General features: G+C 43.3%; 1 protein-coding gene across 1 annotated transcript in view; it reads right to left on the bottom strand.

The window, feature by feature from the left end:
* Positions 1 to 7,072, bottom strand: part of SGMS2 (sphingomyelin synthase 2) — a 9,682-nt gene extending 2,610 nt beyond the window's left edge. Inside the window, exons 1-3 of the mRNA XM_015426359.1 lie at positions 6,441 to 7,072; positions 4,761 to 4,878; positions 4,495 to 4,648 (exon numbers count right to left, since the gene is read on the bottom strand). Of these exons, the coding sequence (XP_015281845.1) occupies positions 4,495 to 4,648; positions 4,761 to 4,878; positions 6,441 to 6,895 (727 nt within the window). The 5' untranslated portion in view covers positions 6,896 to 7,072. The remainder of the gene's footprint in view (positions 1 to 4,494; positions 4,649 to 4,760; positions 4,879 to 6,440) is intronic.
* Positions 7,073 to 15,957: the final 8,885 nt, after the last annotated feature.

Below are 15,957 nucleotides of genomic sequence, written 5' to 3'. Positions count from 1 at the left end.
AGAGACGTATTAATGGTAAGCAGATTCTAAAGTTTAGTTCTTTGTGGCCGGATTGGCAAGCTGATCGAAAAGCGGTTTTCTGGAGTAAAGGGCTCACTACCCCAACTTTACAAGATCTGCTTGCTAAGAGAAAGGTTGGAATCTCCAATGAGCGTGTTGTTAATGCAACAAAAGGAAAGACTCTTTTGATTTAAGACGTTTAAGGAAGCGAAGATGTCCCTGGAAAAAAGGAACTTGGTTTATATAATGAATGGACAGATCCAGACTTATAAAAACTAAAAGATAATTGAAGAAAGAAGATACATCGAAGACGGAAGAAGAAAAACGTGTTGTAATGTTCTTACTGAGGGAACATTGGTTTTGAAGATCTTGCCTATGGGGGGGGGAGTAAAGCGTAAAAGGAGATGCTAATTTTTTCTTAAGGGCTGTGATTATGTGTGTTATAGCTTTGGAATTACTCTCTGTTTAGTCAGATAAGCTGGTTTTGTCAGCAGAAGCGATGATTGGCAGGCACTCTTCATGTTTGAAAGTAACTGTATAAGAGTAACAACTATGTTTTAAGCATTGTAAAACCTCCATTCTTGGGTTTTTAGTTAGGTTCTTTTTACTTTCTCCTATAGATTGTAGATTCTCCCTCCCCAATTTCTGTTGTAGTTTTATAGAAATGCAAATAAAAATTCCCCTTCGGGGGGCCAAACAAAGAAAGAAAAAGAAAAGAAAACAATGGCCAGTTGAAGTAGATAGCCCTGGGCTAGATGGAGCACTCATCTGACAGCATAAAGCCATTTCCTAAGTTCATGTGCAGTTTCATAATCAGCATTAAATGGCCATGCAGTTTGACATCTTTATGATGGGGATTACCACCACTTAGTGACCCAGCCTCCTAACTAGACCAGTCGCCAGCTACCACCATTTCCCTATATCGTTGCTTCTGTTCCACTCAGCTCTCTTCCCTCATCTACTGTGGTTTCCTTCCTCCTTGGCTTGCTGGATAACAACAGCAATAGGAAAAAGTGAGGAGTATGCAAGGATGAGAACACAGGAAGCATCTTTTATACTGGCAAAATACCTGTGCCAAGAGATTACTAGAGCATACTGTACTCAGAACAATTTCTCTCATTTAAGTCCGCAATTAGGGCTTTTCTGCGCCCGTCTGTTTCCCCGCTGTTCTTCCAGAGCTGTTAATCACCCTCTGCATTGCATCGCGCTATCACTTTCTGTGTGCGTCGAGTCTTTTTGGAATTTCTGCATACTTTTATGGTTGTTCAGTGGTAACTTTGGAGTCAGTACGGTGTTGCCCCAGGGTATCCAAGAGTGCTTCTGTGGTGGACTTAAAGACTGATCTGCTTCCGAGTTGGAGGTAATGCTAAGCAGACATCTTACTTCAGACTGTGCAACACTGCCCATGTCTCCGGCTATTTCCACCCCCCTTCCCACCCCTCTTTTCTTTTGTCACATCTCCCCCAGGTTTGATTTCTCTCACTCTGCTCTCTCTTGGCTGGTGGCAGAGAGAGAAAACAAAAGGCTGGGCTTCTTCCACCTTTTGCACATTGGACCCTAGGGATCTTTTCCCGCTTCCCCAAAGCCAATCTGCACACAACCTGGAGGGCAGGTAGAGGGGCAGCCCAGGGAGGTCCTCCACGAGTTTGAAGCTTCTAACTTGTGGGAGGGGATGTTTGATACACTCCTTCCCACCTTTGCACATTGGACCCTAGGGAGGGATCTTTTCCCCCTTCCCCAAAGCCAATCTGCACACAACTTGGAGGGGGCTGTATTAAAAGGAATGACAGGATTGCCCACTGAAAACAATGGGAGAGGCTTGAAGGCCCATTTGTTTTTTAAATTTTTTTAGAACCCTTGGGACACCACCCCTTCCCAACAGACCAGCCAGCCAAGCCACCAAGCTGGTGTCCCTCTATGGGCTGTGCATGCCTGGGGTAGCCCAACAGCAGCTAGCCAAAGGGGATGGGAGAGCGGGGAGGAGAGGAGAGAAAGGGGAGGTTGTTGTGTGCCCCATCCCTTGCTCGTGCACTTGGCCAAGTCAGTGACAACTGAATCACCTCCAGACGGCACAAGTGACTTTCTGCCAATTAAGAAAAACTGCACTTTTCTGTTGTAGCTGCAGAATGGATCCATCGGAGAATAAAAGAATATGCAGATGGTGGGCAAAGAAATCTGAAGGGAAGCTTAATTGCACAACTGCTCAGATTCTCTGCAGTAAATTGCAGTAAACTGTGTATGCAGAAGGGGCCTTAGTCTTACATTTGAAACTCTCAGAAAACAAGCAGTTTGCTCTGCAACAGTCTGGCACTCCTAAGCGCAAATTCAGAGAAATGTATCCAAATAGTGAGTATATTTATGATAACCAAAATTCCATATTACTGGCTTTCCACCACAATCCATGTCTTAAAGGCCACTCCTTTATGCATGGTAGAATACAAATTGGAATCATGTTTGAGGAAGGAAAGGGACGGCAAAATTAAATCAGATAATCATTAATTTCCTCTGCCTTTTTGAAAGATATCAGAACCACCGGCAATTTAAAGTTATTTCATCTAGTTTGTGCAATTAACTCCAAAATTAAGCAGTGCACTGCACTCCTGTCTTGTACTGCTTAAACCAAAAATAAAGGGCAAGGAGGGGGAAAGGAAGCTTGTACAGCATCTCTTGCCAGGGGGAATTAAATATATTGATAAACAGGGCTGAGAACACAGGAAGCATTTTTATACTGGCAAAATGCCTGTTCAAAGAGATCACTGGAGCATATTGCACTCAGCTTTGGAAAAAAGAAACAGAACTTGCTCCTGCTTCAGAAATTGCATTTTTTCCAACTATACAGGAAACAGAAATTGGTAGACATCCTCCTGATATACAGCCCACTCTGATTACAAAGGAGAAGTGTTTCAGTGGGAAACTATTTTTACATTATTTGACCAATTGTATAGGATCATCTAAATGACTTATAATACTGCTCTTGATATGAAAGATAGCACAGCTATATATTTCCCTCCTTTAAAAAAATGAGCAGAGACATTTTGCCAGTAGCATATACTAAGTAGGTAAATTAATAACCATTAGTGTCATCATAAAAATATCTGTAGACAATCTGTGATCACACCCCCATAAAATATTACAGACACTGGAATAGCATTTGCCAAACTAGTTATGGAACATACAGGTTTCATCATCCATTCCTCTAGCATCTCTGATTTTAGGGATCCATGCCGCAAGTACTTTTTATATATAAACCTCTTAAAGGATTCAGGGAGCCAAGGAATTAATATAGTTCTGAATAGTGAGATGAGCCAATTCATAGACATCAAGTTGGACTTAGACAAAGTTTGCAAAAAATAGGTCAACAACATTCAAGACTTCGAGCGAAAGTAATCTATAACCCCCAAGTGCCAGCTTATACATGACAGCTGTCTTCTAGAGGCCATTCATGAAATCATAGATATATGAAGTTGCTTTATGCAGACAAATTATGGGTCTTCAGAGGCAAGTCATGTTTCGGTCTTGCAACCCAAAGGTGTATTCTTGGGATAACCCATTTATATCATCACCTGCCAATGCTTGTGCATGTGTATTTGGGGAGGAGAAGCATGGTGGGTATGCGTGTGTGCGATTTTGAACAGATAGCATTTGGGAAAGCAGGGGTTAAGCACCCCCCCCAATTCTCTACTCCACCTGAAGCCTGCATTACATGGTAAAAGGTCTGAGGGTAAAAGTTACCTGTCAGGAGCCCAGAACAGACACAGCAGGCACTCTCCTTGACAGTGGGCAATTCTACAGGACCTCTGCCTCAGGACTAATTAATTTCTTATACAGACACAGACACATGGCCAAATTTCCTGCCACAAAGGAGACACAGAGTAGAAGAAGGCCACAGCAGTGAAGATAGTGTGGAAGACAGAGTGGGCAGGCTCATCTGCGGATGGATACTGCAAGCCTTAGCGCCCTAGTATGTAGTGTGGGAATCCCTGATCTAAGTCCACTGGCAACAACTCGCCAAACTCCCAGGCAAAGGTCTCGCCTAATCTTGGTTTATGACATCTTTTAAAAGAACATGCCAGAGTAGGTGAACCTGAGCTTCTGCCTGCAGAATGTACTTTATCACTGTGCTGTGTACTCTGTCCATGTTGTGACTGTTATCGCTTGATAAATCATTCCTTTGGATCTGCTCACCATGTGGTAGGACAACAAACTTCTCTGAGCTGCACACACTGCCGTGGAGAAAAATTGCTCAGAGTGGTAGGGTGCTCCACACAAATGACACATCATGCATTAAGAATTCTTCCATATGGAGCAGTTTCAAAAAGCTTTCACATGGTGTTTCATACTACCTGGATTTGTTCATGTTACTACAAAAATCAGAAGCATCTGCCTACAGCATTACAGTATATTCAGGAACACTTGCGTTGGAATAAAAATCACTAGAGAAGCACCCCTGAAGTACTTTTATCAACTGTTAATTTGTAGATATTATAGACTTACATTCCTTGATAAACAGATACGTGAGTGTTAGCACTACAGTGTGACCACTGAACAGGAAGTCTCCACATAAGATGTGTGAGCCTGTTATGGATAGTCCACCACCGGAAATTAGTCGCAGGATCCGCTGAACCTTAGCTTGAGAATCTCCATTTAGCTACAAGAAACAAGGGAGAAAGAAATACAAGCTGAGGAAGGCAGCTGATTACACAAAGTATTTCAAGCACTCACACTCAAAAACAAAAATTATTTAAGAATTATCTTTTTACCTTTGGAGCACACTGAAAATGCATTCCAGGCACTGGCAGGGTGGTGACATACATGGTAATACAGCGGTAGAGGTACAAAGTTCCCAGTATAAAAAAGAACCTTCGTCCCACTATTGATCTGTGAATAATATTGAATAGAGATAATTTTTAACATTTTGCTACAATGCTGTTTCACTAATAGCCATAATGTTCTTGGAAAATGCTACATTTACTCTTGCCTGGTCTTAATTTGTATTTCATATGCATGCAAAAATGAAAAGCTTAAAGTAATTATAATCTTATTAAGGAGCTGAAACAGCAGTTCCTGCTCCAAAAAAGCAAGAATGAGTCAAGCACTTGGTTATTCCTATCAGAAGGGATACAACAGGGCAGACTGCTTCTATATTTTATGGAGGAACTCTGAATCTTGTGAAGCTTGAAAATCCATCCCCATCATAGGTTCAGTCTACATATGCTAAAACCTCCACATGGAGCTATTCTAAGATGGCAGTTCCATGCATGTTTGGAAGGGGAACATGTAGCTTCTCCGCTGCAATTCCTGCAGTGCAGGGAAATCAAACAATGAATGTGCAAATTACTGCAGAGGAGCTTCATGGTCCCCTAAATCAGTTTCTATGCATATATGACAGATTTCTCTCTGCATGGGGATTTTAGCATGTGCAAATCAGGTCATGGATAATAGCAACACCAAAACATGCCTGCCTCAATATCTTATCTACACTGACTGGCAACAGTTCTCTCCAGAGTCTCAGGCAGGAAAAGGTATTCCCCAACCGAGATGCCAGGGACCATCTCTGTTTACAGCATGTGGTCTACTCCTCCTGAGCTACAGCCCCTCACTGATCTCTCTTTCAGGTTAAAACAGTGTCCCTCAAAATTTATTTGATTTTGTTTCTGAGTTACAAACCTTTTTAAATATAACCACCCCAACTACTTCTCTTAGCTGCTAGAAGGAAGGGGAAATTTGATCATCCTCCAAGATTAACAATAGCTCTTACACTTTGAATAAAACTTTGTTGGTCTTAAAGGTGCCACTGAACTTAAACTGTGTTCTACTGCTTCAGTCCAACATGGCTACCCACCTGAATAGCTCTTTCTATAACTAATGGTTGATAAAATTTCCCCAGTAACTTCTCTAGTCATTTACTTCAAGGCAGAGTGTTGCAGTTAAAGTTTTGGACTAGGATCTGCACAACCTGGGTTCAAATTCCCCACTCTACCATGGAAGGTCACTGGGTGGCCTTGGGCCAGTCACTCTGTCAGCCTAACCTACCTCACAGGGTTGTTGTGAGGACAACACAGAGAAAGGGAGACCCAAATGTACCACCCTCAGCTCCTCAGAAGAAGGGCATCACAAAAACCTTTAGAGTTTTGCTTGTTCACACATCACACTGATTGATATGCCATACTATTTATACCGTCTTCTTACCAATGAGGTAACCCAAAGCAGCATACATTGTTCTCTTCATTTTATCATCATAACAGGGTGATGATGACAGGTGAGGTAGGTGAGGCTGAGAGTGTGTGACTAGTCCAAGGTCACCCGGCATGCTTCTGTGGCAAAGTAAAGCTGGAATCTGAACCTGGAATCTCCCATAGCCTAATCAGGCACTCCAACCACCACACTGGCTCTCAATTCTGAGTCTTAGTAAAAAGAAGAAAATAAGCAGGAATACTTACTTGTATCTAAGAAACAGCCACTGGATTATCCATAATCCAAATAGTATCATTCCATTTATTTCTGATACAGAAAATGCCCATTCCACACGATCAATGTAATCAAAAAACTTATCTGGCAATGGAGGACTAAGCTCCTTGGGAGGTACCCTCTCATGTACCACTGTGATCATAACAGTTGTTAGAATTAAATTGAAGAGAGCATACACAAAGGCAATGCCAGTTTTCCACCACTCCAAGGGAAATTTGTTCCTAGATTCAGCAGGCATAGAAATCTGAATATAGTCTGGGTACTTCTTGGTGCCTTTCCGCAAGCCATTAGGTAATCCCTTTGGTTTGTTGCTGCCATTTTTGCTCTCCTCACTGACTGTGAGAGCAGGTCGAGCATAACCATTTGAAGTTTCATTGTTCTGGACTTCCATGTGCTCTTCAAGCTTTGCTGTCTCTATGGTATCCATCAGGCCTAGCACGTGTGGCAAAACCAATCAATTCCTGCCTCACTTCTAAAAATATATTCTGGCTCTTCACAGCCAATGTGGATCTTTTAATAAAATCTGCTGAAACTGGTGATTCCAACTTTCTCTTCCAACTTTTTCTAATATGTCTCACATATTTTCCTTCCAAGTATCAGCAACATGCTCTCTGTAGACAAAGTGAAGAAAGACATAAAATTCATAGAAGTTCACGTAGCTATAAACCCTCCAACTGTCCTGTTTAAAAATCAGGACTCAGCCCCCCCCCTTTTAAGAGTTTTGTTCCGGGGGGGGGGGACTTCTGTCCCAGGGAAAAGCACCCATCTTCAAACCATCTTAACTTTAAAGCAACAGCTGCTTCTCCTCTCTTTTTTCATGCATTATACTTGACAGGGCAACTAAAGCAGAGGCCCAAGATAGGCTTCAAAGAACACAAAGTCTCCTAAAACTGTACTTAGAAGTACTTGGGTTATGACTAGGGGCCCACTTCAGCTCACTCTGCATACCAACCCTGTATCCTGATTCTAGGGTTGCCAGACCCCCGCTGGGGGGAGGGGAACCCTAGGTTTTGCAGGGCACTTCCCTGTCTCTGGCCAGCAGAAGGAAATCCCACCCCCAACTGGCCTGAAAGGCTACATGATGACATCACACAGAAGTGACGTCATCACATTGCTGCCGACACTCTCGTTTTTGGACAAAACTCTATGGTAAAATTAGCTAAAAAAAAGTTTTGCCAAAAACTAGAGCATCACCCCCCCGATAGCAGCGATGTGATGAGGTCACTTCCAGGTGACATCATTGTGCCACGCACACAAATCCCGGAGAGGACCAGGGATCCCCCCACTAGCTGTCAGGTAGGACCTGGCAACCCTACCCTGCTGTGCCCACAATATTTTTTATAGGGGCTAACCCTGAAAGTGATGCTTGAGAATTATTTTCTCTTATACTGGTAAGCATGTTTAATACATTTTGTTTGACCAAAGCAAACAAGCAAACAAACAAACAATTCTTTTAAAAATCAATTAGAACACATGAACTTAAAACCTTATATCATTCAGATTTTAGTTAGCTTTACAATGCATGTGAACTATTATTATACATCTTTGGTACATAACATTATATAACAACTAGTTGCAAGGCCCTTTGCGTAGAGTGGCAGCGAGGGAGGGAGTCCTGGCAGGGCCCGTGGCCCAAGGCAGTCACTGCGGGTGTGGCGGCGCCCTGACCCATTGCAGGCCATGGAAGGCAAGCAAGCCGCCACCACCTCTTCACTGCCGCGTCTCCCTGGTGGAGCGCTGGCGAGTGAGGAAGCCCTTCTCGAGCCTGTGGCCCGAGCAAGCCGGCGCTGCCTCCCATCAGCTGTGCCGCCGCCATGATCCCTTGTGGGGCCTGCAGGCCGAGCAAGGCCACGGCGGCGGTGCCTCTTGGCCACTGCCTCCCAGTGACTGCCCTACCTGGTGGTGGAGCGGTGGCGAGCAAGGGAGTCCTTCTCAGGGCTGCTGCCCGAGCAAGGTGGTGCTGGCTCCAGTCAGGCGCGGCGCCACCATACCCCCCCCCTCTGGGGCCCTCAGGTTGAGCAAGGGTGCACCACTGCCGCGGCATTGCCATTTTTGGGCTTGGCCTCCAGACCCTCCATCTGCCGGAGCGTCCTACCCATCCATCGGCTCTCAGCACACTGCAGCCAAGAGGCTGGGTGGCGCTTCCATGGGCAAGACAAAGGGTGGGATGAAGGCAATGTAGCCAGGGGCCAGGGACCCCTTTCTGACTGGCAGCTGAGGGACCCAAAGGCTGTGGGGGTGTGTAGAATGTTGAGGCAAGAGGGATACGAAAACTCTTTTATATATAAAGGAGCGATTCAGTCTAACAGTATGTTAATTTATATAACAACCATTGTATATCCAACCATTTTCATCTATGTGTATATTGTAAAGAATTCCAATAACAATTAAATTACAAATATTAAATTATGGAAATTAGTGCAAAATATGGGAATAAAAGAGTAAAATAGTTATTTACAGTAGTAAGGCTTTGTTATACACTTCACTAATATTTGTGATGAGTTCTGCCTGCCATTGATATACCCTTTTATTATAATCATATACTTATATACATTTGCTGTTTGGTTTTTATGATAATTTTGATTTTCAGAGCAAAATTAGATTATTTTCCTCTTGACCAATTCCTTCTCTCAGTCCACTGAAATTCCAGCCTCAGCTATAATGGCTATATGGAGAGTAGGAGAATGTTCCCATTAGCCTCACATTAACTGTACTGCTTTTTACATCAAAATCAATTTCTAAAAAGCAAACAGTGCTTTCTTCCACTGTGCTAGTAGTTGGTTTTAAAAGATATCTTTGGTGTTTGCAGGAAGAGAAAATCAGGAGTAGATTATTTTTGTGAAGGAATAAATTTGTGAGGTTAGCCTTTAGGTTTCAAGATCCTGCCTAAACCTGCGTTAGTTCCTGCTTGTGGCATTTTTCAGCCTGGATTATATTAACTCCACCGCATTCAGGAAGTAACCAGTGTTTTACAGTTATTCACTGTGGAGGCAAGGCATTCTGCAGGTGCTCTCCTCCTTGTCCTTCATGCCTCATACTTACTACTGAAACCCGTCCTAGGCTACATCCTGGTGAGGTCTTGACACAAAATAAATCAGGAGAAGCAGGAGAATAAGAAAGAGGGAAAGCATTGTGGAAAAGTAGCTTTTTTGGTGGAGAATAGAGATAGATGGAAAATGAGAAGTGGATTTTGTTTGAAGGGTACAGAATGCGTATTTTCTCTGGTTGTAGCCTCCTATGGATATGTTATCACTTCTTAATTTCTAAACAGAATGATGCTGATCTGTCCAGGAGGTATGGTATTCTAGTATATAGGATTTGGGAGGTTGTGGTTGTTTGGTGATGAGGGCTGTGGAGAAATGCCATTTTGTGGATGTTTAAGTTGGTAGGGGCTGGATAGGAGACCATCAAACCTGAGGTAGGCCTTGGCCTAGTCTCCTCCTCATTTCCCCCCCCCCTGTTCCAACCAGCAGTCAGACGGCAGCTCCCTAGAGGGGACAGGAAGTCCATCAAGGCTGTGAGGAGATCCGCCCCAGAATGCTGCAGGAGGCAGAGGCCATGTTGGGAGTTGTGCTAATCTAACTTCCTCCAGTGAAAGCAAGTCGTGTGCCTGCCCTGCAGACCATCTAGACAGGGTATGTGTAGTGAAGGGAGAGATGGAGTGATTTATTATTCACCTTTATTTTGATTCTTCAGTTCACTGTTAATATGCCTGTATATAGTTGAGTATGGAGCTGCGGTGGCTCAAGTGGTTAAGGCGCTGAACTGCAGGCTGTGGAAGGTCAGTAGTTCAGCGGTTCAAGACCCGGGTGCCGCAAGACAGGGTGAGCTCCTGTCTCTAGTTCCAGCTCCTGCCAACCTAGCAGTTCAAAAGCAAGAAATTGCAAGTAGATAAATAGGGCAGGAAGCCCCGAGGTGGGGTTCCTAGCGACATCAGAGGGAGGTTAGGAGGCTGTCCCGCCTAACCAGAGCCCAAGACAGGGACAGTGGTGGCAGCAATACCTGGAGGCAGTGGTGAAAAACTGCCCCTTCAGGTGCCAGGTCAGGCAAAGGAGGGGTGGGCAGAGCGGGGCCTGCCAGCTGACGCGGGCCCGTTCCGCCACAAGGGCAAACACTCAGAAGAACTTTTAAAGTTTAATTATGCCTGCTTAAGAATTTTGGGCCAGGAATGCACTGCCCAGTATTGGGCAAGTTACATTGCTGTGGCTCACACAATATACTATAATGCTATATAGGCAATGGATTTGACTCTTCTCCTTACTTCTGTCATCTGGAACCTTCAGCTTGCATTCTTCTTTAGCGGCACATTTCAATCTGGAATGTATTAGCTACCAGTTCCTGCTGCCAGAGTCAACCCCATCCCCCTTCATTTGTAAAACATTTGTAGGCATGCAGTTGGTTCCAAACATATTATGCATATAGTATTTTATGTTTTTGACATGTAAACCAACTTGAATATTTTGGGCATCTTTTATAGAAAGCGCCATCCCAAAACATTTTAAATAAACGTACCAGATGTATGTTGGACAACAGTAGAAAGTGTTATATAGCAAGAGATAGATCAAGATGGGTAACTGTGTCTGTATGTAGCAGTAGTAAAGAGCAAGAGTTTAATAACAACTTGAAGACTAACAAAATTAGTGGAAGGGTATGAGCTTTTGTGAGTCACTGCTCACTGCTACAGACGGACTAACACAGCTATCCATCTTGATCAATCTCCATGGAAGATAGCAAGAGAGTCACTAGAGAGTCCAAGATTCTCGTGCTCGCTGGTGGCCTGCCCCCTCCACCCGGCAAGAACTGCCATGGCCACCCATGCTCCCTCCTCCCCGTGACGCTGCAAACATGACCCTGGGTGAGTCTGGGTCCGGGCTTTTATGAGTCACTGCTCACTGCTACAGACAGACTAACATGGCTACCCATCTTGACCTATCTCCATGGAAGATAGCAAGAGAGTCACTAGCTACATTGAATTGACTAACCATAATACAGGGAACTTATGAGTTTTGGAGAATGGAAGCAGGAAGTCATTCTCATCTTTCTTATAAAGTACTGATAGTCACACTGTTTAACAATAAAAGCAATCAGTTATTGTGCAGGTCAGACTGTCTAGAGACGTACAGCGTAATATAAGTACAGCACAATCCTGTACATGTTTACTCAGAAACAAGTTTCATCAGCTTGAATTGTACCCACTCACAAGTATGCCTACAAAGGATGAATACCTCACATATTATAGCATGAATTTTTATTAGGCTTATAATGAACCCTGAACATTCTTATGGGTAGGCATGGCTTGTTCTGTGGCATTATGTCTGTAGTTTCCATATTCCAAGATGGTGGATATGCACATTTAGTTCTGTAGCAACAGCAATAAGCACAGGAAGAAAACTAATTTGGTGGCAAGTCAGGTCTTAGAAGAACTCTTATCATTGTGCTAAGAATAATTCTCATATAACTGCAGGATTGATGTCACAAAATGAACATTTCTAACTACCTAGAAGAGCACAAGAAATTTTACTGAATTTTACTGAATACATTTACTGAAAATGAAATGCTAGGACTGCAATATAAGCTATGTTATGCAAAGCAGACTTTCTGGGTCATGATGCATTTGGCCAAACAGTACTTGCTGTCCAGTAAGTTGTTTGCTATATCAGGTCTACCTGAAAAGTTTCTATCACAACTTAACCTAGTTGAATCCGGTTATCTGTTGAGTCTTCAGAAATGCATAGTTCATTTAAGAAACCACACGATACATTGAGAACACCTACCAATACCCTGTACCAGAAGGTTTCAGGCTTCTCCACAATTAAGTCTTTACAGAGCTGTGGCAACATCTCCTATGTTGTAGAAAAATAAGCTAAATCACATTGTTGGTTTGCTGATCTTCTACAGCATTCTAAAACCTGACCTGGATGGCCCAGGCTAGCCTGACCTCATCACATCTCAGAAGCTAAGCAGGTTTGCCGTGGCTAGTGTTTGGATGGGTAGGGCTGCCAAATGCCCCCGGGGGGCGGAATTCCCCCCGGTTTCGAGCCCCGATTCTCGCTCCCGCGGAATCAGGGCCCGGGGGAAACCCCACCCCCGCGTCACCCGGAAGTGACGTCGGACGCAGGAGCCCCCCGCTCCTGGCCAATTATGATTTGGCAACCCTATGGATGGGAGACCTCCAAGGAATACCAGGGTTGTGATGCAGAGGGAGGCAATGACAAAACCCCCTCTGAACGTCTCTTGCCTGGAAAACCCCATGGGGTCACTGTAAGTCAAGCTTATTTATTTAATTTATTTATTAAATTTATATCCCGCCCTCCCAGCCAAAGCTGTGACTTGACAGCATCTTCCACCACCAAAACCTGCTACTTCAAGCAGGCAGCTGCACCATGCTTGATGACAGATCTACCCCAAATCATTATCATGGTATACCAGTTCTAGAAGAACTTCAGGAAACATGCCATAGCACCACGAACAGCAATAGTGTTATAAAATACTGATTATTTGTAATGCTTTTAAAAAGGTTGCATTGGTGATTTTCTTATAAAATAGGGTGAACTAAAAATTCTGTCTAATTAAAACATTGTGGCTCTTTCAACCACAGAAAAGTACTTACAGAATATCTCTGTGAACATTTTTAGCCTTTGGGTCATATATACAGTAGATGAATAATGTTCTCAAATAAGGATCATTTGAAAGGGCACCTTTTAAAACACTGCTACAGATACAACACAGAACATCAACTATTTTGGGAGCAGAACAACAGCTTGCCAACAGAAAGCCAACTGTTTAACAAAGCATGTAAATCCTCTTCAGTAAATTAAACAAACCCATGCAAGAATTAGCTTTCAGTTAAACAAGGCAGTGACAGAAAGCAGATATTGTATTCCTGTATATATGCTAGTCACCATGGTCTGCAAATCCTTTTAGAGATGCATCTGAGAAAGACCCATTAACAATAATGATTATTAAACAACAACAGTTGGCACTTTTTCCCCTTCCATGTTTTAGTGAGAAAAATGAGAGGCAACATGAAGGGTAGGCTCAGGAAACATTCTCTTTTTGCAAATCAACTTGTGGTTCAACAGTCTTTCAAAGAAACATATTAAAGTAATTCTCTCAGTAGCTACCTTCAACACGTAATTTCTAAAACATGAGATGCTAGATCAAAACCTCCAACTCTGAGAAGCCATTCCTTGTAATCATGACGTAGAATGTTTGATTTCCCACACTGAACATAGCCTGCCAGTCATGTATTGTGACTTGACAGAGGCATGACCCCCTCCCCGTTTAAAGGTATAGCCACTATAGATAGTTGTTGAACTAGTGTGTGGCTCACTGGCAGAGCATCTGCTTGGCACGCAGAAGGCCCCAGGCACAATCCCCAGCATCTTCAGTTAAAAAAATCAACAAAGGATCAAGTAGGAGGTGATGTGAAAGTCCTGAGACTTTGAAGGGCTGGGGCTGCTCCTGGTCTGAGTAGACAATACTGACTTTGATAGACCAAGGGTCTGATTTAGTATCAGGCAGCTTCATGTGTTCATATGTGTGTTCATGTGTACCAGAAATGTGCAGACTCATTTTGGTTACTCAGCAAAGGCATATAACTTTTATCTTTAAATTTCTTTCTTTTCTCAGGGTTTGGGGGTTCCATTGCACTTCCTATACAAAGAGTTTTTCAGTTAAGCATGTTAAAAGTCTCACTCTATTCTACTCAGTGTTCCTGATTCAGTGTGGTTTGTCAGATCTACAGGATTGGGGGAAGGTTTAGAAACAGTGATGTGGATGTCACCTCACCGGGACAGATCTGGCATCAGTTTTATTTTGGCATCCTTCTTTGGAATGAAAAGATCCAGTTGTTTATTGGTTTGTGGTGGAGAAAAGTAGGCTTATCAAAACCCTTTAATGGTTTGGTTTCGTGGGGACACAAGAACAATAAAAGGCTTGTCCCACTGAAAGGGCTGCACACTCCTTCTGCCGTCTGAAGTTGGAAGACAAAGCTCTTTATTCCTCTATTTTCCCTATTGATACTAAAGTTATTCCACAGAAAAGAGGGAAGAAACCAAATCTGCCTTCAAAGTGAGTCTACAATCCATGACTTCAACCATAAATTCCATCTGGCCAGCATCACTGCAGCTATGGACTATTTAAAAAAAAGCCTGGCATCTGCTGTGAATGCAGCAGCTTAAGTCCATCTTTGCCATCCATCTCCAACCTTCCCATTCCCCTCAGGAACAGATTCAAGCAGCTTCTGGACCATAAGAAAGAATCTCTTGCGAAGAGAGAGGGGCAGATGCTGAGATCATGGTGGTCCAGGTAGAGGTCTCATGTTAATGAAAACTCTAGCCCAGCTTGTCATGCCTCCACTGTCTCAGCCGATGCAAGGCAAGTAGCAAGGGCATAAAAGGGGATTGCTCTTCTTCTTTTTGAGCACCCATATCGGTAAGTAGATAAAAGAATGAATAAACAGTTTTAAAAGAAAGGTTACGAGCCCTGGTTAAGACAGGACAGCAGTGCCCAGTAGGAGAACTAACAGAAGTAGGAAGTAAGCTGACTGAGTGGGGTTTCTTGCACTACGAGACAAGGAAGTTCCTGCCTCCAAATACAGCAAGAGGAACCAGCCATCGATCAGGGCACATTCTGCCTCCCAGAGAGAATATGGATATTAAAAAATGGTCCCTATTTTCAACACTGAAATGTCGGAGGTTATGCAAATCCAATAGGTGTGTGAACTTCAAAGTTCTTTGTTATTGTTGCAGGTCACTCAGTTTATGGGTACCTTCAGCTACATTAATCTCTCTCTTTCAGATGGACAAGATGGGGCTTTAGCCTTTCAAGTAAGTCCATTTACAAGGGGAACAGAATGTCCCCAGTAAAAAGGATGGAAATAAAAATGTGTGCCTGTTTCTATGGCGAGCTCATAATGTCATTTTGAGAAACAAGACAGAAGGGAATATGCTGTACTCTATAATAGCGACATGAAAAAGGTAAGAACTTTGTGCAGTGAGCTGTTCAGCAAAGGATTACTCAGTATGCTGTAGCAAAAAGTCTGAACTGCACTGTGAAGGGACAGACTTGAAAGTCCTCCCTTTGGGTTGGTCTTTGCAAGGTAAAAAAAATACACAACCCACCACAGCTGTCCCAAGTCCCTGTTTTGGCAACACCACCCCTTCCCCACACAACCCAGGGTACCAAAAACAAACTGTCAGTCACTGCCATCAGCAATGCTGGGAGTACCTCCTGCTAGATGGAGTTACACACCTAGCACTCTGACCCTGTGTTCCTGTTTAAAGGTTCAATCTAATTGCTGCATCTCCTGCTTCGTTCTTAGCTTGAGATTGCAAAGTTGCAATTTCATGCTCTGGGGACAGCAAGCTTACTTGCTGTCCCTACCTATTACTATGTCAGGCTTACTGAAAATATAAGAAAGTTTTAAAAATGAATAAAAACATTATACATGGTCTGTTGAAGCATTCAGGCTCAGCATGAGTACAA

Source organism: Gekko japonicus, unplaced genomic scaffold (genome assembly GCF_001447785.1).
Source record: "Gekko japonicus isolate JY-2015 unplaced genomic scaffold, Gekko_japonicus_V1.1 scaffold173, whole genome shotgun sequence".
NCBI classification, from domain to species: Eukaryota; Metazoa; Chordata; class Lepidosauria; order Squamata; family Gekkonidae; genus Gekko; species Gekko japonicus.
The sequence above is the reverse complement of the archived record's forward strand: the minus strand, read 5'-3'. Positions and strand labels throughout refer to the sequence as shown.